General features: G+C 41.0%; 1 protein-coding gene across 3 annotated transcripts in view; it reads right to left on the reverse strand.

Annotated features, from left to right (window-relative positions):
• The window catches only part of LOC144013558 (metabotropic glutamate receptor 4-like), a 196004-nt gene that overhangs the window by 45689 nt on the left and 125846 nt on the right, over positions 1-24469 (reverse strand). For all 3 annotated transcript variants that reach the window (XM_077512589.1, XM_077512588.1, XM_077512590.1), the window contains one exon: positions 15730-15946. In XM_077512589.1, coding sequence (XP_077368715.1) covers positions 15730-15946 — 217 coding nt within the window. The remainder of the gene's footprint in view (positions 1-15729; positions 15947-24469) is intronic.

Consider the following 24469-nt stretch of genomic DNA (forward strand, 5'->3'; position numbering starts at 1 on the left):
TGAAGCAGAGGTTATCTGCCCTCCTGTCTCTATCATTACACTTACACGACCCTTCGAGGCTCATGGGAAATTTAGCCGCGGTTCTAAGCTCTCTGAGACTCTATCAATCATTGAATTCTATGCCTTTGCCTCACCGGTACTTCAGTCCCCCATTCCCTCAACATCTGCTGTGTGGAAGAAGAGCACTCATCCCTTCCTTTTCTTCTCTCACATCACTGGCAGCCGCCAGCCACCTCAGGAGAGAACAGAGGGAGGGCCATGGGATAAGAGTGCAGCCTCTGGGAACTGGGACACAATGCACACGATTGGTGTTGTAAATGCATTTGTTGTTTTGTAAACAGAGCAATTTGATTCATTGCCAACACAATCTTTTCATTTGTCAATGCATCTGTCCTCATATTGGCCGGTGAAAGAAGTCTTCCTTGGACCGGAAGGCTGTTGCTGAGCTTGTGACGAATTCACAGAATCTCTCAATAAACTTTTAATTATTAGTTTTTACAAATGTCTTATCCTTTGCAAGTGTAGAAAAAAAATGCTTTTGCTATCCAACAAGTCTTTCCAATCAAATTTATGCCTACTCAAAAGAGTATCACAATTAAATCCGGGTTTTCAAGGAGCACAAAACGAACATTTGTTTGATCCATACAGCAAAGCAATCATGTTTTCTTACAGCAGCTTTTCACATTTTACTCTGCCAAAATGCCACCAGGCCCATGTAATACTACATTTGAGATTGAATAACATCAGCCTCAAAGAATCTTGCAAAGTAATTACCGATTATAATTAAATATCTGCTTTTTATCATTTTGTGTGTGTTTGTGTTTTTCTCCCAGAAAATCTCTGGAAACTCATCTGCCCTTCAGATAGAAATGTGCATTAAAATTCCAGAGTGATTGCAGAGTAACAGGCTGTGGCTTTTGTAGAACCAAGCTTAACAACCCCTTTGGGCTTTCCACTACATGATGACGTGTTGAGGAGGAACCTGCTACCTCTCAAATTCTGGTAGGTTGTAGGCAAAAATAATAAGTTGTTGCATGACTCCTGTCACTTTGTGTGACATGAGAGGCGAGGTGTGACAGCACCTGCCGATTCAAGGCTGAAAGTGACCTTTACGCTCGCGGCAACAGCTCATGGCGCTGCACCTTCTTTCTGACAGCTGAATGACAGACGGTCGACACGATCCAAAAGGTCACATTTAGGGCTTTTTGACCCAAAACAAGGTGTGGAATTAAAGGCAAATAAAAACATTAAACACCCTTGATTAAGTGTATAATTATTTAACATTAAAGTTAATAATTTGTATGCTGCATGGGCTTGTAATCAGGAGAATTTAACGTGGATATCCAAGGAAACAGTTGTTTGCTGTTCTTGCAGAAAGTTTTCCATGCACTTAAAATTGTCAGAAAATGTACATTTCAATACAAGTTAGATGGACAGTCAGAGCAACACTGATCATCTGTTATACAGGGCAGGCCACGATTTCTGAGGGAACACCCCATTAATCCATTTACAATTTAGACAGAAACTAAACCAATTAGCACCGGTGACAGAGCTACATCGTAGCCAGGAGTCGCGTCCAATTCACACTAAGTGTGAAATCCGTCACTAAGTGTACAGTCAACCAGAATGCGCCACGGTGCACCTGTGTTATTTGCGCGTATGTAAATTAGGTAATTTGCATACATTTGACGCAAAATATGCCCACCCCAATGCAAATGAGACTCATTGATATACAGCCCCTAATTCACTAACGCCAGCGCAAATAGCCACACCGAGTTTGCGTGACGCAAATAACGTTTTTGGAAAGCATGTATTAACTGACGCAACCTCGATCCCGGGATCATGACAGTAGTGCATAGCACGGTGCACGGTCACTCTCTGGCTGTTCACGCAGAGAGGAGAGAGAGAGAGGGAGGGGGACATTTTTCTATGTTTGTTTTAGGACACATAACATGACCCGGGCTGATCGGCCATGGCGGGAAGGCATTTTACGATCATTTTTACGTGCCAGATGCATACTGTACGCCTACGCCAACCTCTGAAAATCTATTTTTAAAAAAACGACCGCACCAATAATTTGTACTTTATGAATGAATGACAGCACGTCCGCTTCCCAGTTCTGAGGTCTCCGGTTCGAGTCCCGGCTCGGACCTTCCTGGGTGGAGTTTGCATGTTCTCCCCGTGCCCGCGTGGGTCTTCTCCGGGTACTCCGGTCTCCTCCCACATTCCAAAGACATGCATGGCAGGTTAATTGGGTGCTCCGAATTGTCCCTAGGTGTGCGTGTGAGTGTGGATGGTTGTTCGTCTCTGTGTGCCCTGCGATTGGTTGGCAACCAGTCCAGGGTGTCCCCTGCCTACTGCCCAGAGCCAGCTGAGATAGGCGCCAGCAGCCCCCGCGACCCTTGTGAGGAATAAGCGGTCAAGAAAATGGATGGATGGATGGATGGATGAATGAATGACGTCGTTGTCATCTCTATAAACGCTCTCGGTCCAACCTCGCTTTCTGATAATGTCATCTTTCTCGCAACTGTTACTATAGCAACCATGTTCTTGGCGCACATCCGTTGCCATGTGTGTTAAATCAGGTGCCAATTTGCTTCAAGCTGTCATTTTGTGGGCGTGTTTGCGCCGGTATATGATTAAGGCAATATCCTTAGTGAATAGGTTGGTAACTGGGTGCAGACTGCGGGTGCAGTTGTGGTGCAATATTTCGCGGCATTACCGGACGCAGCGCATTCTTAGTGAATATACCCCAGAGTGTGTTGCGTAAGCTGTACGTGTCCTCGCTTTAGTTGTTACTTGGGCCCTAATAAATAAATAAATAAATAAAAAATTACAAAACCTAAGATGCAATAAATCCTTGCCACCTTCTTGGTATCTTTATGCATGTTAGAAACTGAACAAACGAGTCACAATTGATTTAATTTTTTACCACTAAATCGTATTTACGGCATTTTGCACAAATTGTCAGAGGATTCAAGTAAAATGCGTATTTTAAGCAACAGTGGCCTGTTTGCTGTGAAAATGGTCCTAACTGCTGATAATCAGTTGTCAACATATGTTTTGTTTAGCCGTTTTTTTGTGGAAACTCACTTACAAAGAAGCCAACAAGTACTTAAGTGGAAATGTGACCTTTCTTGCTGCGTTAATGAGCACAATGTGACAGATTCAGACTCCAGGGTGAGAGCCGGCCCACCCACCTCTGATTACAGGAGAAGAAGCTAGCTGCTGACCCAATAAGACAACAACAATATTCATTTTTATTAGGAAATCTGTTGTGGGAAAAATGTCAGCATGTAAATCTAAAGTAAACTGTAGATGATGGTGCTGTATTCTGGGAATAATGTCAGAATAAGCACGGTATGCAATTCCAGTTCTTTTAAAAGACGTGTCCATTTGATTGCATGACCTGTTGAAGCCATGCCATACTAATGTCATGAAACACACAATAAAACTGACAAATTGAAGCATCCCCTACTTATACTGCAGCAGCCACTGTTGAAAACTTAATGAGGAGTGTATTTCTCTCCCAACCGCTCATTGCTCCTAACGGCTGAGCGCCACCTAAAACCCGTTCTAAAAATAGCCACCGCAGAGGAGACGGTGAGCCTCTTCTCTCGTGTCTTCCATTGTTTGCCAGATTACATCACACATATTACTTTTTATTTGTTTGACACCTGTGGGTGCAGCTGCCTTGAACATAGCATATTTTTTTGGCACAGTGGATGATTACTGTACACCTCATTTACCTGGTAAACAATAGAACGGAAGCACACAAAAAATTCCATATATATATATATATATATATAAAATGACCTGTTTCATCACTTTTGACTACCTTTCCAAGCAGGTTAAATTTGTAACCAGGTAGCAATAACGACTCCCCAAAATAAACAATGGGCGAACTTGGCAAAACGCATAAGAAATGTCTCCTTAGATTTCACTGAAAAGAAAAAAAACAAACTTTACAGTTTCTTGTCCATCATTTAACAGGAAACAGTTAATAATTACAGAGCGAGTTGGAGCGGCACAGAGCTGTGGAATCACATCAGCTTTGATCACGGCTTCCACAGGACTGTGCAGACCGCACTGTATGCCTGACTTCTGACCAGTAATCCAATGGAATGAATGTCCACATTCCATGCGATGGTGTGATAAAAGCAATAATAATAATAATCATCATCATCATCATCATCATCACCATCATGATAAAAAACACACACACGGAAAGTGACAATAAAGAGTGAAGCAAATAGCACAACATATAAATAATACATCTTTCTGATTTGGTAAATTCGATCACAAAGAATTTATGCAGTTGAAATTGGGCTCTGCGTTAAGATTGCAACATGTTTTCCTGCTTCCCAGTCAGCACATGCTGGGATGTCCTCACCACTTCAGGTATATTCCCAACATCAAAATGCAACCCGAGGTGAGCATTAAATGAATGACTTTCACATCTATTTATCAAAACAACTACTAAGCAGTAGAAGTTGAGGGGAATACTAGGGTGGATCATTATGGAAACTCAAAATCAGTCCCAACGTGAAGCCTCCACCCTGTTAAAGGGTCCTGGAGTAATGCGTCGGACCCCCTGAGGGGCAATTCTGTAGCTGTCAATGTACCCTCGTTTTATATGGTCTGCATAACAGGAAATACGTTTCTCCTTGAGCAATCAATTGCAGTGTAAATGCCCTATTACATTTACTGAAGGCTGCAGGGACACAAATATTTTTCTTATGAATACTAGTTTGAATGTACAGACATTCACCAGCTGCTGAGAAGGTATTAGATTAGAAATACCTCTCGGTAGCCGGGTTTAGATGGAGACTTTTTACTAATTCATCGCAAATGAAGAATCTGTGGTCTCCTGTCTACATTAGGGATGTAACGATACCGGAAATATTGTGATATCGGGATATTAAAAACTGCCGCAATATCGTCCTCGTCATGTTCACGATATTTAAAACCTACACGTGTTAAAAAACTCAGGTTGATTTCCATTTGTGCAGCTATAGCACCCTCTGGTGGCTAGTTTTTCAGTGCAGTTTAATTTTCATTAGGTATGTTTTGGCCCTTCTATGTTTAAAATACACTAATTGTCAGATGTAGGGGATTGTAATATGCTTGTGAACTGAGTCAATATGTGGAGGAGCTCAATGTGGGCTTGCATTAGCAATTAAGTGACTAGAAATGGAAGGTAGTTTATATGTATTGCTGTTATGTACATTTTAGTATGAACTCATTTTTGTTTACAATATTGTGACCTTTTTTAAATATTGCCAACCTCCCCACAATATCGTGATAATTATCGTATCGTGACCTTCATATCGTGATAATATCGTATCGTGATTTTTGGATATTGTTACATCCCTAGTCTACATGTGACGTGATCCATTCCAATCTGCCGTTTACATGCTCCTCTCCATTAATCAGATCGGCCCCGTAACCCCGGGTTTTCACTGGATGCGGTTGCGGTGCGGTTGCGGTGCGGTGCGTCTTGACTGCGTGCTCCGGACGGGTCAATTTTTTTGTCAATCCACACCGGCTCCGCACAGCTGCGGTCCGGCAGCTCCGTCGCCGCCCACTTCCCAACGTGTCTCGCGGGACCGCGCGCGCGCGATCATGTGGCATTTCACAACGACAAACATACAGAAAGTCTGCTCAACAGAGAAGCAGAAAGATATGAGATTCCATGCAGCATCCTTTTTTTGGTTGTCCTTGTAAAGTATATTAATAACGAGAGTCGGGTCAGTGCGGGTCCACTCTTTATTTCTGTCTTCCCCGTCCGGCTGCCGCTCAGTACGGCAAGCGAGACGGGCACAACAAGCAATCGCGAACATCAAACTCACAATACATTACAGTCCTTGTAAAAAGGATGTGCCGTGTCATATATTATTTTGTGGTTTTCCACCTCCAATATAAACCTCTCCTCGTCCATGTTCGCTGGTGTCTAAACCGTGAATGAGCACATGGCCCGGCGACGCCCACGTCACGTTTTGCTGAAAAACTTGCGAAATAGGAGCTTGCGAGTATTTTATTCTGAAAGGTAACCGGAAATTTATTTTGAAACTGCCTCGGTCTTCCTGTCCCGCTCGATGTGTTTTGTGCTAGCTTGCCATTTGCCGGAGGCCTACCGCTGCGGCGTCCGGCAAAAATAGAAAATAGGCTATCCTTGCGGAAGGCTTGCGGCACGCCGCAGGCCTTCCGCAGTCGACACGCAACGCACCCGCAAGCGGTGTAAACTGCACCATTCGAATGAATGGAATCTAATTGCTTGCGTCGCCGGACCGCACCGCAACCGCACCGCAACCGCATCCAGTGAAAACCCGGGGTAACAGCCGTGGGATACTCGGACATCGATCACGTGATTTATCAAGATGGAGTTAATTCGTCATTTTGCACATAGTTGTGGATTGTTTTAACAGTTTCAGTGAAGCAACATCTTGATAAAAATAAGTTCCAAGTACTTTAAAAAACAAGTTCTCCCCTCGCATGTTCGTAGCATAAACGTTTCTTTTAAATGAACTGATTCTAGTGATTCAGTTCACCTAAAAGAATTGTAATGCTCATCACTAGCGCATGCATGTGGACCTGGAAGGGTGTTGGGAAGAGTATTTGTGTTTTTGTTGAATATAGAATTAAGTTCAGTCTCTATTCCGTCTCAAATTTTGATCTATAAGAGTTCAGGCAAAGTAGTTCATGCAGAAATGCTCGGGCTAGCGGTGCCCTTGAGCAAAGCATTAGACCACGGCCATACAATTCTTATTGACCGTTGCAAATGAAAGATTGATGCTTATTTGTGTGCTGTTGGTAGATAACAGACCACACACAAAAAGCTTTGAAAAACACTGCAGTGCTCAACATGAATTCATACACTCAAAATTACTTCTGAAATGGAGTATTATGGACAGCATGGTCTTAATCTTTGGACCCTGAGAGCAAAGAAATCGGCTCAAGCTTTCAGCATATTGATGACGCAGCTAATAATGCAAGAAGGTAGGGTACTGTAAACCCCGGCGCTAGTTACTCTCTGGCCCCAAAGTTGATGGATCAACTGAAAACATGTGTTGGCATTGCTGTTTTCTTAAGCCAAGTGGCAACCAGTTTCATCTGTCAGCAAGTCTACCTCACGTCAGCAAGCTGGAGGCTCATCAGTGGAAGTGGATGCTCCCTGCTGAACCCCTACATTACGATTACTTGTCAGGGCCGGTGGTAATCGAGCATGTTGTTGAACATATTTTCATACGTCCTACGCTCATCTTACACACGTGTGCCGTGAATATCAGATGCCAACATTCACACAGTGCCGTCGGTAGCCCTAGCTACGTTATCACCTCATTAAAAACGTTCTCACACTGTATGTGATGGAAATTACATAACTATGTGATGGGAAGGACATTATAACAGGGGTGTTCAAACTTTTTCCTCTGAGGGCCACATACAGAAAAATAGAAAGCTGCAAGAGACACTTTGATTTTTTTTTTTTAAGTTATTTATTAACACATTCATTGCCAGACCAGCAAAAAAATGCATCATTTGACATATTTTTCCGTCAATGGCGGTGAATGAGTTAAACATGATAAAAATCAATGGAGCAATTATAAATTGTTGATATAATGTACAGTTACTTATTGAAAACTGCTAACAGTCACAAGTCAAATAGTGACCCCTGTGTGCCACTATAATAGATACGCCTCTCCACTGAGCAGCAGCTGAATCCCAACTTGACATTCTGAACCACAAGAACAATCGGTAGTAGACTGACCACACTTAAGAACCATTAATTTAATGTGATGTTTTCACAAATTGGACCTTGAAACTAAGCAACAAGTAGATGAAACTATTTTTATTTCTGAAACTGAATTTTTAGCTGCAAATTTGTGTCTTTGCGTAGCTAGAAATGTTTAATCCACCCTCTTTTTTTTTTTTTTTTTTTTTTTTTAAACAGCATTGAAAAATCATTTTTAGTGTTTTCCGCGGGCCGCCAAAAAATGTATGGCGGGCCACAAATGGCCCTCGGGCCATAGTTTGGACACCACTGCATTTTTACATTATACAGCACTCTCCTTTTCTTACTAAGGAGTATGTCACCGAAAGTAGCGATAACGCCACACCTATATTGCATCATGTCTATAAAAAAATAGCACTTTAAACTATGGATGTGAATTGCCTAGTGCCTGACGATTCGATCCGTATCACGATTCATAGGTCACGATTCGATTCGATACTGATTAATCCCGATACAAATTTATGTCAATTGTTGCGATTTTTTTTTACTCAAATTTAGAAACTATTCAGTAACCTTGTACATGCACACTGTAAGTATGTATGAAAATGTATTATTTATTTATCTGAAGCTGAAGTCTTAACTGTGAGCCACTGTATTTAACAAACAGGTTGCAATCTGTTTCATGTTTGAACAGCATTGAAATAAAATATTAAGGCTTAATGTTCCATTAATATAACATTCTTCCATGCTTAAGGTTTGAACCCTAACCCTAAGTAAGACTTTTTGTTGAATATTTTTCCATCAAAAATGTATGTTTAAAAATTGAGAATTCCGAACTGTAAAATCGCGATATGTTGCCGAATCGATTTTTTTTCAACACCCCTACTTTAAACACAAGGTTTAATTGTAACTGAAACAAAGCATGCTGGGAAATGCCTCCGATGATTGCGCAGTGTCCATGACATAAACCAATAATCCTGTACAAAAGGTACTCGAGGTAATATTATTGGTCGGAGCCACGAAACTGCAGGGCTGAAAATGAGTCTCATTAGAACATAACATGTTGATTCAACATGAATTATTTTCATTCTTCACGCACAGACTGACTAGTGGTTCTTGAGACACAACGGTCATGAACCCACTTTATAGACAAGCGTGACGCCAAATAGAAGATATGATTATTTCGACTCACAGGCGCTGGCACAAAAGATTTGTCTGCGTCTGCAAAAAATAATAAGAATACAACTCTGTCCTAGTTTTCAGTAGATGTCAAGTTCTTAGCTAAACTAGTAGATAAGTATTGTATTTGTCTGTATATTGACCTGAGGATGCACCTTCCTTTTAGATATATTTTGTTGTAAGCAGGTGTCTGTGTTGCTCCTGATCTCTGAGTACGCCTCACAACCGGTATGATTTTATTTATATACGAGTGCGTAAAGCTGCAGACGCCTGCTCAGCAAGTCCGCTACAGCATATCGTTTGTAACCACAGAGTCAGAGAGGCTGTTATGTGAGAGGGGCAAGACATTGGAAACGCTACTCAGCATGAAGCCGTTTCACACCACTGCAAACAAAAACCACAACATATTGTTAAGTCAATATCTTGATGACATTGTCAATCAAGACATTAGCGTGCATGGCAGAGGTTTTGTTATTGAACAGTGTTTCTGGGTTAATGATGACTTAGGACTACACAAATACTAGATCACTACTGAATAAGCCCCCCCCCCCCCCCCCCCCCCCAAAAAAAAAAAAAAAAGCATATTTAATTTAATTTTCAATCTTTTACTATCTTTTCTGCTCCATGCATAAAAAAATAAAATAAAATAATTAACAAGGTTAACAAAATTGATAGATGGATGGAGAACAACATGAGTTTCCCTTTCAACTCAAGCAACATTAAAAAAAAAAATGTGTCGAAAGAGAAGAGTGCTAAAGTAAAAGCAGGAGGCCATCCTTGTGGCTGCTCACGTAAGAAAGCTCAACAAAAGTCACATTTGAAGCTGTACAGAGTAGGGGTGTAACAATAAGACCGATATCGTGATATTGTGATATTAAAACTGCCACAATATCGTCATGTTCATGATATTTAATAGCAACACATCTGTTAAAAAAAAAAAAGGTCAGGTTGATTTCCATTTGTGCAGTTCTAGCACCCTCTTGTGGCTATAGTGCAATTAAATTTTTCTTAGGGATGTTTTGGCCCTTCTATGTTTAAAATCTACACTAATTGTTCTAGCGCCCTCTGGTGGCTAGTTTATTTTAGTGCAATTTAATTTTCATTAGGGATGTTTTGGCCCTTCTATGTTTAAAATCTACAGTAATTGTCAGATGAAGGGGAACGGAATATGCCTGTGAACCGACACGAGTCAAGATGTGGAGGAACTCAATGTGTGCGTGCATTAACAAGTCAGCGCCTCAATATTAACCTTATTATCGTGATAATTATCATGTCGTGAGCTTCATATCATGATAATATCGTATCGTGATGTTTGGATATCGTTACATCTCTAGTACAGAGTGACTGGCAGTCGCTTCCATACATAACTGGCATCAGAAGAGGGAAATGAATGTTGACGATGTGCATTTATGTTTCGTTTTGACCCTGAGCACATGACACTGTTCTGTATTCCATCACGCTGTCGACATGATAAACAGCTTGGCGGCAAAGGAGTTAGAGAGCTGCACGTCTGAATGCTTTGTGCATATGCAATCTATAGAGGATTGACTGTGGTTGTCATGGTTACAGCGAATGTTCTCCTCACGATATTTCTTTATTTTGAATTGTAGTGTAAAATTATTCAAGATGGCAGATGTGTGTCAGCAACCTGATTAAATGATGGAGTCAATGATGCACATAATTTTATATTTAAGGGTAATGAAAAATTGTTGAAATTTGCAACCTTGTCAGTCGCACATTGTACAGTAAATTACTTTTGAAAAACAATGATAAATGTGTATACATTGCTTGTGATAATTTCGTATTAGACCTAATTTACTACATAAGCATAATTTTCTAGCGTCTTTTTTAAAGTACTTTGCTTTTGTTTCTCCCTGCTTTTGATAATGTGCAATAAGGTTCTTGTGTGCCCTTCTTCCCAGTGAAAGGGCTAAATAACAACATAGTTTTTTGTTGTTGGTGTTGTTGCTTGAGAGCATTCACCTTGGATTGTGCCCCTGGCAAGCCCCAGGAACTGTTCTGCAGAGGCCAGGCGGGCCACACAATGCAAGGCATTTCAATGATAAAATACAAATTATTCTAGACTGAATTTTCTTTTGTTCAATTGTTAATGTGACAAAATGTTGCTCTAAATGCTGCTCTCTCTTGTGTGTACACTAGATTGTGTGTTAATAAGTCCACCATGCAAATACAAATAATTAAGAATTAAAGCGGGTCTTGAATTAAAGATTAAACAATATATTTTAGTCACTGATGGTGTAGTGGTACACAAGGCGGGAATTTGTGCAGCCAATGTGGGGTCATTCTCACTCTATGATTATAAAAGTGAGTGCAAATGCGTGTCTGGCTGGGATAGACTTCAGCTTCACTGCAACACTGAACAAGTACCGTATGTTCCGCACTATAAGGCACCCCGCTTTATAAGGCGCACCATCAATGAATGACATATTTTAAAACTTTTTCCATATATAAGGCGCTACAGTAGAGGCTGGGGTTACGTTATGCATCCATTAGATGGTGCTGCGCAAAAGGGAATGTCAACAAAACAGTCAGATAGGTCAGTCAAACTTTATTAATAGATTACAAACCAGCTTTCTGACAACTCCATTCACTCCCAAAATGAAAAAAAATAGCTGTTTTATTATTTTCTCTGAGGTAAAGTATTAGTATTAGCTAGCGATCCAAGATGGTGGGATCTTCTGCGCATGCGCGTCACCAATTGTACAGGGTCACCAATAGCGTCTTGACAGCGAGACCTGTTATTGATCCATATATAAGGCGCACTGGATTATAAGGCGCATGGTCAGCTTTTGAAAAAATTGAAGGCTTTTAGGTGCACCTTATAGTGCGGAAAATACGGTAGTTGAAATTGGAAGGATAAAAACACTAAAGATTAGATGGGATAGTTAGCCAGACAAACTAGTTCAGATATGAGTTTGTGGTCTCACCTCAACCTAAAGTTGTAAAACACATCTGTATTCTTTGGCTTTTGGCGCACCATGAGACTTGTTCTTGGTGTTTTGTAGTGTGTATGAGTTTGATGTTTAGTCTACTTATTTATGTATTTATTTATCTCTTTATTCACCACTTCTTATTTATTCACTGATGTAAAATGTATTTACTTGTTAAAAAAAAAAAAACTGTATTCGCACTTCAAAATGTTTGCTTCGTTCTTGTTTAGCCTACTGCAAAACTGATGGACTTAAGTACAGCACTTTGTATACAGCAACGCCTGTTCTTAAAGCGCTTTATAAATAAAGTTGAGTTGAGATATTCATTCTTTCCCAGAGGCAGCATGTATCAACAAACACTGACTAAAATTAAATGTAAACAATAAATATTGAGCCTGAATTGAACTAAGTCCCTCAACGTTTTATGTCCCCCGCCCCTTTATGAATAAAGTAAAGATGCTCGTAAGCTTGAGATCATGTGAAATACATTGTAATGGGTAAGGTCTAAGGAATTTTTTTTTCTCCAAAATCCTACAAAAGCAGCTGTACTTGTTGAACCCAAACAAGATGAATAGCGAAATCCCCCTTTTTTATTTTCAGATCATATTTCCATCTGGCATTTTTCTCACGACAAAAGGTGCTACCCTCATTTTGAATATTTGCATAATCTCCCCCTCAGGTGTGATATGGGGTGCACTCTTTTTGACCTGCTTCTTAACCTCAACTCCCATTTAACATGATACAAATATTTTAAGAATGATCTGTCTGCTCCTTCCTGAGATGACAAAATAACATCAGGAAAAAGAAACACATACATAGACAAAAGAGCCAAGCAAAGACTTTTAGACCAAGTCTGATTCCATCGGACAATGAAACATCCTATCCTCAGAAAGTATGACACTTTTCTTGAGGTGAGTGTAAAGTGACATGTCAGCTGCTATTACTGCACACGTCTCTGCGCTCTCTCAGGACACAGGAGGTACGAGGGCCTTTCAAAGAGAAGCTCAGACAGAGAAGGATCCACTGAGGAACATGAACTTGTGCATAGAGAACAAGGCAGGATGACAGCAGCGGAGCATCAAATGGGAAAAGTGTTTCATCTCATCTTCCTTAATGACAATTGAGCCTCATCCCTTAGGAGGATTTCACTGATGTTGCAATGAGAAGTGTCGAAATGAAAATCTCGCCTTTTGAAAAGGGCCCCAAGTCTTAAAGGCAGACTATTTTCAGCAGAGGTGCTCTCTTCATGATGACATTCCTATTGATTTTTTCCCCATTTTGGGGCTCCCCATGCCATATGAATGTGTCATTTATCAATTCATTCATATCATTTATTCATTCAGAAGAGCCAACGTAACAAAATCAACATTGTCAGAGAGAGCAGTAATGTTTGCATACAAGCTCTAAACGGTAATGTTAGCAGCAATGATCGCATTAAATTAAGATGGATCGTGTTCTGGATTTTTCAACGGTTCTGTGGTTGCCATGGTTTTCAGCTCAAGCAGTCTGTGTGACAGTAACAGGTCAAATCCAAGGACAAATGATAAAAAATATATATATATTTGTTGAGTTGTTTTTTTTTTTTTTAACTAAACTACCAATCAAATCCAGTCAGCTTGTAAAAAGAACTAAAAGCAGCACATTCCAACAACTTGTTTCAAAACATCGTAATGACTTGTCGCTGCATATAAACTTTGCAAAAAAACAAACGTTGCGAGAAAGGGATTCATGTGAGTGGATTTTAAAGACAGAACAATGACTGTTTACATGCTGGCACGAACCATTTTAAAATCAAAATATTGGCAATTCGTTTTTTTTTGTTTTTTTTTAAGGCCACGTAAACACGTGCAATAACCCGAATATGCTCTTATTTGAGTTTTTAAAAGCCCAAAGAAGACTCCTGGGTACCGTTCATAACCAGAATTCTTGCCCATACAAACGCATTCGGAATAGCTCGATCGAGCGGGGCATTGTTTTTCGCTGTGCGCATGCTCGCTCTTTTCTTCTTCTTTGCTTATTTGATTCGCAAGGAATCTTGGTCTATGTAGTCACGACTTGTATGTGCAGCTCCGTCCTACTCGCTAAAGGAAACTTCCCTTGAACACATTGCTTTCTCCGCTGCGTTTTCACGTTATTTTGTGTCTCTACGGTGAAAAAAAAAAATCCGTGCTTGTGGGCCTGCCGTGTAACCCACCGGAAATATTCAAGCTGGTGTCAACAAACATGACAGTCGTAGCAAAGAACAACACTTCTCGAACGAGAAGGAAACAGACTACTTTATTTAGCGTGGTGAGTGACATATATATCATGTCTTTTATTGAGCATTATAGTAAGTTAAAAACGTAAATGACGTTATGTACATTGTCCGCGCGTCGCGTTCCGACGGGATATTCCAATCGAGCACAAACGAATATGTAAATTGGAGTATGCCCGCCACGCATAATCATATAAACGTGTTACCTCGATTGTTCCAGAAACCCACATTCTGACCATAACTCAAATATTGCCTGCATGTAAACATAGTCAACTAGGAGTGAATGAACCATCCAACAAGCTTTCAAATCCAAGGTGGAAGTGTCCAAGATGTCAGTGATAGTATCTTGAATGTAATTCATCATTTGAAAGGGGAATTCAACCCATTTATTTATTTATTATGTTTATAATAATATGCTGTGTATGTGCCCCCACTAGTCTAAACACATCATTCTGATTATGTTTGTGTTCGTGGAATTTGAGTTAATCAGCAAACGTCACCTGTTTTTTTCCATCTCAGCGGGCGGCCATTTTGCCACTTGCTGTCAACTGCGAAAGACATTACAATTGCTCAAGGCTCAGGTAACGACCAATCATGGCTCAGTTTCAGAAAACAGGTGAGCCATGAATGGTCGTTACCAAAGCCTGGCCCCTGAGCAACCGTGATTTCATTTTCAGTTGACAGCAAGTATCAAAATGTCCCCCCTTTGAGATGGATAAAAATGGGTGAATTTTGATGCTCATCTTATATTTCAAAAGCACAATATTAACAAGAATACCAAATTTCAAATAATGCGACTGCACAGAACATATTATTGTTAAGCATATTATTGTTGTTTTGGTTGACTTCCTTTGAATGTAATGTCATGTAATCTGCCTCTAATATGTACAGAAGGCTTACAATTTAAAAATAACTCCTGTTAAGCTTGTACTAAGATGTATGATAGACCATCTTATGTAAGAGGAGACAAAAGTTCAGTTCCCAGAAACATGAAATAATGTTCACAGCCTCCAATGAGACATTGACTGTTATGGTGTTAACAGCATTCGCCCGGGTGCTTGCAGTCTTTGAGCTTAAATAATATTGTTAGTTTTCCATCAGTAAACATAGAACTTGTCATTGTAAGTCTTTTTGGTTGTGACTGGCTCTAACGTTCAGTATAGGCTATCGATAACAGCAAGTGACACGGATGTATTCATGAAGCGGTGGACAAAGTTTGGGAATGCTCATGCAACAAGTCAGCCTTCAGGATGCAGCAGACGTGTTGCATCTGATTTTCCTGGCACGCTGAGTATGACATGACTTCAAACAGTAAAATCCTTTGGAAAGAATGACTGTAACTGGAGATGGAACAGGTGGAACATGGATGTTGTTCCTGGAGCATAAGCTCTTGTGACTTTGAGTTGTGAAAGGTTGCAATAAGGAGGAACCTAAAGGCATTGCTGTTGATTACTGTATAAGAAAACATGTTGCATATCATTAACACCACTTTGAAATATTTTATTTTGAAGTTTCTAAATGGATGGATGGAATTGTACACAATGATGTCATCTGCTCTGTGTTGATGTCAGTGGACCGAATGTTTGTTGTCTGAGAAAGGAGCAAAGACTCACCGTCCTCTCGAGACTTTTGAATGAATGCATCCACACCACTTTCTCCATAGTTCCCCTCGGAGGCCACAGTGGAGACATAGTTCCAGTTCATGGCTTTGACGATGTCCACCATGGCCTGAGCCTGATAGGTGTCAGGCGGCACCACCCGAGAGAAGAAGTCGTAACGCGTGTTGTCACTTAGCTCTGGAGCTGTGGAGGCGTAGCTCACCTGGGGGATCTGTCAGGGCAAAATATTGATCATGAAGATCAAGAATACTTTTGTTTTTGTCACTTACTGCTAATCATGATGGATGATGCTTCTACACAGGTGTGATCTTACAAAACCTCTTGGGTATTAGTAAGGGTGGTATTTTCTTATGACTAAAATTACACTGCTACACACTAGCTGGGTTTAGTAGATGAAATCTTCATAGTATCAAAATTATGACTTTTCAGAAAATCCGATCAATGGCAATTGCCATTAACAGTGCATCGTCAAAATGTTTCAATTATTGATCTACAACAACATCATGGTAAATGAAATAATGAGGTGTAAGTTCTTTTGAACATTTAAGGTTTAGTTGTTTGCTTTGTTTCACTAATGAGGTTGTTCGCCTCCTGCCACCAAATGAACACGTGTTCTTTTTTTATTCTTCTATGTAGTCAAGTTATTTTTCGCTCTTTTAGCATCTGTCATCTGCCTGTTCTGCAGTTTGTAAGTTAAATGACTGCATTCAATGACAATAAACGATGGTTTCCTCTGAAATTATGGGCACTGTCTCTCCCAATTTCTCAGTAGGAGACATCTTGCACATGTCACGGGGCATTGCATTTCTCTTCGAATGAGTATCGTATCAATCTTCGCAGTTTCCCAACATAAAATATTTATTCATATAAAGTAGCTGTCTATAAGGTAAATTTTCCCAAGCTTGGATAAAATGGGTGATGGAACATCATAAAAACTGCCAAGCAATTTATGTGCGTGACTCGCTGTGGCGACTCTTAACCATCTCGGGTCAGAGGCTCGTGCTAAACAACTTTAACCTGGACAACTTAAGAAAGCATTCTGTCTGCATTTGGCAATAAAACCTCATCACGTAATTGCATCTCTAAATATTAAATGCGTGTGAACGGAGCTTTTGACTGCCCACATCACATCAGTGCATCCTTGAGTTATACAAATTTGAAGAATGTCACTCAAGTGACTCATCCTGCTCACAACAAAGTGAGGCAGAAGCAATCATCTTGAAATGTTTTACTCATTTCCCATCCAAGTTTCATGACAACTGAGAAATCTTTTTCTCCCCACATGATTTATAATGAACGTTGAGTCATAACATTTTATATTGTAAGATAGTGATGTTGTAATCAGGCCAAATGTTAAAAGAATGAAGTTATATGTTGTTACCAATGCAGCTTTATTAACTTGATTTACATCTAAAGATCAGAGGAAGGCAGTGAAGGGAATTGTGATCCGATGCCTATGTTGTCTCAGACCATCACGCTGCCTCGAAACAACATTTCACTGTATGCTGTCTTGTTTTGAGGCCGAATCTGGTGTGCAAAAAGTATGCGTCATGAGGCCAATGCTTGTGTTCCTCTGGGATGCTCTCAGAGAGACAAGCCGTGTCAGGTTGAGTATGTGTTGTGTTTAGTCTGCAATCAGATGCCAAAACCTTTTGACTTGTGTCAGTAAGACCTTTTATACCTCGGAGGTTTAACCAGGAACTAGTGACTTTCACAGGAAAACCTGTATAGGTTAGGCCAAGAAACCTTTGAAGTAGGGGGCACGGTCAGCAGCGCAATGATTGGATAGCTAGAAGAAGACGTACAACTGCTGGACTACTTGAGGATGCAATTCAAAAGACAGTAATCATGAGGGCTTCCTGCTCCGTTTGAGACACTTAGTACAGTTTAGACTTTAGAGTTCGGCAGGGTGCGTTAACTTAGGAATTAGATTTGTAGCACAATCATAGGGTCAGTGCGGGTTCAATGTCTGGGCTCGGACTTTACTCAGGTCGTGTTATTCGGTGGGTACCTTCGTTAAATCAATAACCTCGGGAGTAGGTTCCGTTTAGGGGTAGGTCGACTTCGGCGGATTTCGGGCAGTGCGAATGGCAAAATACGTTCCAACTCTCGATATTGGGAATATCCCAATTAATATCGGGGTTATGTATCTTTAGCCATGGTAGTCCCAAAATGACTGGTGAAACACTAGAGGTCGTAAAAAAAAAAGAAGAAAAAAAAAAGCGGAGTCTCACTGTGGTTCCCGGAAAGTTTGACGTTAAGGGAGGCCACAATCTGAGTCACTTTAGCCAGAAGGCGTCCGTCAAAATCTAAAACGCGATGTTTTCAGAGGGTGTAAGTAGGACAAGACAAAGACTCAATAATGCTGGGATCAATGAAGCAATCATAGACTAAAGAATCAATCAAGGCTATAACTCTTAAGTCCCAAGCAATCTCCCCCTGGCAATTGGAGTCTTTTAGCCGTTGGTTCGCTAATCAGGTCTACCAGTTCCGTACTATCCATGGTCTGCAGCGCAATTAAAGTATAGCTAGTATGACGTACAACTGCTGGAATAATCTGAGGATACAATTGAAAAGACAGTAAACATAAGCTTTATTGACAGACGCCATGATCGCTGATCGAACAATAGCTTTTTTCTTTGACCATTTATGACTGAATTACGTTCTACTGAGCAGATTAACACCTTAGCTCAGGGGTGTCAAACTCATATTAGCTCAGGGGCCACATGGAGGAAAATATATTCGCAATTGGGCCGGATCGGTAAAATTGTAAAATAATTTGTAAAACATTGCCGTCAATTACATGCAGATTTTCGCTATTTGTGGGCCAGCCGTAAATTGTGGGGCGCATCTGTACAAATATTGTCCTAAATTTTTTTTGCATAAACCTGTATATTGTTGTTGGGCCTTATGTTTGACACCCCTGCCTTAGCTGTTCACAGTGGGTACTCCTGAATGCCGCTGGCCAACAGTTTTCAAACTGGTTTCGGCTGAGGTCATGCGCAGTTAGCTGATTGTCCCACAGAGTGGTGACAAGAGCTTGTAATTCGCTCTAAAATGGATTCTACATTTGCTTAGATGAGCTCGCCATCAAGCACATGTAGGAAGGTTGAAAACCAAAAACCAAGACAAGTTACACAAAAAGGTTAAAATTTGATAGTGACCGACGCAGTGCAAGAACTAGATAGCGTAAACATCGATTTGACATTTGAGCGGCGGAAAGAGATGAGATCTCACTTGAGCTTTAAAAGCGATGTATTTGTTTCGACTCCAAAGGTAAGAGGTGATGATACTGGCATTTAGAAATGTTGTCTTGTTTTCAATTAGCAGTTACCTCAAACTCACCCACTTGTCGGTCGTGACCGAAGGTGAAAGTGAAGTGGACGGTGACATTTAGCATGAAAGGAACTCCAAGAATGGATGAAATTGAAAAGTATGATGTTATGAAGAAAATATGCTACATTCCGTAGGGTTCCATTCAGGCTAAATGACACTACAGTGCCATACTATGGATTGTTACAAGAGGTGCAAAAATACGTATATATTTTTTGCCAATTAATACCACGACAAAAACGCTACAATAGTCAACACAACACCACATTTGATCAGCTTAGTAATTAATCATTTTCTGGAAGTAGCTTAACTTTTTTTGTCTGTAAAGATAGGCATATATTACATGGATATTTATTGGTCGGCATAATGTAGTAGGGACACACTATGGCAGTTGGTGAGCATCGGAAGCTTGAGTCAGCAGTTGCTGAACCGTCGCCAATTCACTGAATGAACCAAAGCACACAATATGATATGTAACCTTTAGAAGGTGCTGGACTTACGCCTCTGGAGAAGAAAAGTTCATGGGAGAATGTGTACAGCGTGCGTGCAGGACCAAATTTGACAAGGAACGCCCACATTTTAGGGTTACTCCGCCCAGAATATGGCTGCGAAAATGACAGAAGAATTGGTAATTTTGCTGTGAAAGTGCCCAATGCCTGAGGATAAGCGATGCAGAGAATGGAAGGAAGTGCCCATTGGCACCAGACAGTAGGCCAATATGTCACCAACTGTTTGCAAATCTAAACAATAAACATACATGTGAAAATGCTTTTCTTGGCAGACTTTGATTTGATCCGGCAGCATCCAGTAGACTGCATTTAAGTGTTGTTCAAAGGTGTTTGGAAGGTGTTAATAAACTCACATTTCAGAATATTCTCCACTTTTAGCACCTAACGGTACTGTGAAAAATAACCCATTAGATAAACACAGTTAAAGTTCACTCCTCTGTCAAATTTTGCAATGCAAAAGCAATTTTAATATATAACAGTGGCAAATGTGTTAACATTGTGTTTTTTCTTACATATTGCAACCATGAGGAGGATTCAAACGCTACCAATAAGCTTCTCTCCTGCAACATACTACACGACTAACAATACTAAGATATAATAGTATTAAAAAAACATTGTGCATCTGTCGAATTGAGTGGAGTCGAGTAGGTCAGATGGAGCACCATATCATGTACTTTTAGATGACAAATTATGGACCGAACTCAATTCTAAAATTAGAGATCAATTGGTGTCCATAAGATCAAGGAATTGGTGTCTATAGGGCAGATATGATCATGTTTTGGCCTTTGGGTGTAGTACCCCAAGGTAACCACCAGATGCCGCCAAACCTAAGCAACCGGAGCCGCCTGCTTAGCAAGTATAGGTCATCCCTAGCGAGGCCCAGGTTGGCCTTAAGCCCCACGTTAGCTTTAAGTAAGCCCCACGTTTAGATAAGATCCTCATCCTAGCCCCACATTTTGAACCTTATCAAGCCACAAGTTAAAGAGAGTAGGTGGCCCTACGTTGTAGTGATAAAGCCCCACGGTTAAATAAATAAACAAAGGTATCCTGAATTGAGTAATAGCACACACAATATACAATTTTTACTCGACAATTGTTAACCTGAAATATGGATCAATGCTTACAGCACATTGAAGCCACTGTGAAACTGTGCTGTCTTTTCTTTTCTTTTAATTACATGCGATACTGTTTATTATCGCTGATAAGATTGCTGTAACTGCATTGAGTGTCATGATTGCCTGTATGAAAAGATGTTTTCTCTCAGCATTGCCATACAAGATGTGTAACAAATGAAAAAGAATCAACCTGTTGAGATTCCCTGAGAGGTTTGGGATTTAACATGCTATGTATATACATATTATTCATGCTTGCATAGTTTGGTTAAGAATATTATCACATATTGTCATTGATTTGATGATTGTAAATATCGAATAAGAGCCAGGACCGTTAGAATTGTAATAGGGACTTTTTTGGCTCCATATTGAATTGCAGCCGAGACTTTGGCAGCGTAAGATGGCGTATGGCCACGTAAGATGGCGTCTTGCCCCACGTATAGCAGGTTGCCCCCAGTAAGATGGCATATGGCAACGTAAGATGGCGTAGTGCCCCACGTAGGATGAGTATATTGCCCCATGTGTAAATGAGTGCATATAGCCCCACGTAGGCTGAAATGTATTTTTGTTTAAACAGGAACTGACTAAGCTTTGTGGTGTGCGTAGCTTAGTAACCAGTTTCCTGTGTGCGCTTGTGTAAAGAATGAGCTCCAATGTTATGTGCTTGTCTCTCACTCAACTGTATGTGACTGTGGATATGCCCTAACACGTCCCAACATGCCCTAACTCGTCTCAGCGCATTGATATGCAAAGGGACTACAAGTGACTGGAACGACTGGCGGAAGACCACCGTTACCAAGGAGATGCTGTGACGCAACCAAGGTTATAAAAGATTGCCCCTGGCAACGATCGGGGCTCCGAGCTTTCAGCTCTTTGTCGTGAAGCGATCAACCCGTGAGGAGTGTGTTGTTAGAGAAAGCGTACAGCAGAGTGATAGGACTTAGGTTTTTTATGGAGGACCTTTGGCTGTTAGCTGCGAACGGGACTTTTCTCTCCAAATTGGGTAATGTACAATGCTTTATTGAATAAGATGTTTAAGAGGAAGTTATGAACGGTTAATCGCGTGTAGGGACGGAGCCATTTTAACACACTTCCATATCTTCAAATTGTTTTTAGCCAAAAACGTCTTATTTTAAATTTAGGTCTTGAGCTCTTTAAAGAAGTGATCAATCTTAGAAGACTCTATTTAAAGGTTTATATGATTATGTTTGATTTCCCTTTTTCTATTTCAATATATATTTTATTAATTTTAATTTTTATTGTATTCGTGATTTTTGAAATTTATAATTGCGCCTTGTGTTTGGCGAACGCGCATTAAAGAATTTAAAAATTGTTTTTATTCCTGATATCATTGTAATAAAATATTGAAAGACAATTTTTGCTTTAATTATTTCATTTGTTTCTTTCGGTTTTGTTTTATTATTTTTGGGACAATTTACTAAGTCCAGGTCATTTTATAAGACCTCATTATTTTCCTTCGAGACGGACAACAGCAACGGACGTTTGGAAAAGAGGTAATTGTATTTTAATGACACTGATGAATGTTCTCCATTTGTATTAATAAAGTCAAATACTCCTGCTTTATATGAAACAAGTCCGTATGATCCTAACAAGGATTATTAAATGACTAGGTCAATAACAAATGCAAACAACTAAGAGAGGTGGAGCTGCCAAGTAAGTGAGGTGTTCAGTCTATTATTCCTGGGTTCGTGTGGTTGCTCATTCAGGAGTAATAGGTGGATGAAAACAGATTGACCTCATGATAAGAAGACAGTGAGCAAACCTAGGTGAGTCCACTTCGATATATCGGCTTAACTAATTCTCGTCCCCTCACATTGACGCCTTAGAGCCGGTGAGGGAAAAGGGGAATTACTGACCCATTGATTGGAGAGTCGATCAGGACATATTTCCCGATTTAAGTCCTGCGGGTAAGCGGAAGTTGACATGTGGCGCCCAACGTGGGGCGACGATTGACTCATTTTTGTCAAAATCGGGGTCGATCGAAGCCCAAACAGGAACCCGAGTGAGCGCGACTCTGAGCCGGGGGCACCGTGCTTGGAGTTGACGGCGAACTCACTGATAAATTGTCATGTCAGACGACCCTGAGCTAACACAAAATTAGTCTCTTTGATGAAAATGTTTCATGGAAAAGAACTGCTTTAATTGTGAAAAACTAGTGTGATTTTTGAATTGAAGTTGATTGTACTATTTTGTGTTAAAGGAACGGTGACTGGCCCCCCCAGGAGACTTACACTCAAACAGAGGCTGAGTGTGAGAGAGCCATTCAAAGTGAATGAGCTTTTACAGCGACCTGCTGCTTTGGTCGGCTGTGAAGGTACTGATAGTGTACCTGGTAGAGCGCGCTGCACCGCGCATTCCTGAGGGAGGGGCTGAGTCAAGGGGTGGTTCAAGCCTGCCCACAAAGAGGAGGAGGGCTTGAGCAGTTAGAGTGAAGGGTGGAGAGCTGCTCGGAGAGAAGCAGTCTCCTTTAGTAGTTTGATGATAAACTATGGTCTACGGTACTTAGGCCTTCCATATTGGGTGCGGTTGCCCATTTTAGTGGCTTGTTATTGTAGATATCCATTTATAGCAAATCTACCATATTCTTTGCTTGGTTATTGCGGGGTGCCCGAAAATATTTATGGTCCCTTTTCTTTAATAGCGGACCCATTGACCGAGGCTGCCGCCGCTACAGGCATAACCCTGATCCCCCATCCCCTGCCTTTCCTCCTTGTATTTTTGCGGAAATTTTAAGTTTTCGGTTCCCGACAGGAGTGTCCATTGGCACAAGAAGAAAGTCGTCGAGAACCAAGGAGAAAGGTAGGTGTTTCCACTAGACTAATGTTCTAGTGGAAGCAGCCTTTTTCGGTTTTGACAGAAGTGTCCATTGGCACAAGAAGAAAGTCGTCGAGAACCAAGGAGAAAGGTAGGAGTTTCCACTAGGCTAATGTTCTAGTGGAAGCAGCCTTTTTCGGTTTTGACAGGAGTGTCCATTGGCACAAGAAGAAAGTCGTCGAGAACCAAGGAGAAAGGTAGGTGTTTCCACTAGACTAATGTTCTAGTGGAAGCAGCCTTTTTCGGTTTTGGCAGGAGTGTCCATTGGCACAAGAAGACAGTCACAGCCCGGAAAAAGGAAGCGGAGTGGATTACAACCGTCTTGGAAGGACAATACACCCCACCGTTTGAGAGAGGACATCCGCCGACGAGTAAAGGTAGGAAACCCGAACGCGGTAGTCCCGATAGAAGTAGAGGCAACGTACACGGGTACGGAGCTGAGTAACCGGGAGCTATAGTACGTCCCTGTAACCCAAAGCGCACGGGTAGGCTTCGGAAATAGATAGCTCAACTCCTACAATAAGAAGCAAAGCGGGCTATAAAACACGCTAGTGAAGTAATGGAAAAATTAATAGGGAAAAATGGGAGGGAAAAGTCCCCCAGCCCTACAGAGAGGGGAGCAGGATTAAAGCCTGAATTCCGTCCTCTAGAACAAGTAGATATACCAGTAGTAGTTATGCTGCTGGGTGAAGGTGTAGATCGATGGCCACCAGGAGCCAGAAGGCACCTGGAGATAAACAACCCTTCGATCCGTCCGACAGACCTCGCAGTCGAGGTGGAAAGGGCGGTGAAGGAAACGGGAATGTTTGTGAGTGAATTTCCCGAAATAATGGGCATAGCAACAGTAGTAGTGAACCACCCCCAGGAGGGATGCACCTCTGGGACGGTGGGCCTTTGGGTCCACTGGTGGTCTATGTTGTTGGATGTGTATAATGTGATGGAAGT

Source organism: Festucalex cinctus, chromosome 2, assembly GCF_051991245.1.
Source record: "Festucalex cinctus isolate MCC-2025b chromosome 2, RoL_Fcin_1.0, whole genome shotgun sequence".
In the NCBI taxonomy this organism is placed as follows: Eukaryota; Metazoa; Chordata; class Actinopteri; order Syngnathiformes; family Syngnathidae; genus Festucalex; species Festucalex cinctus.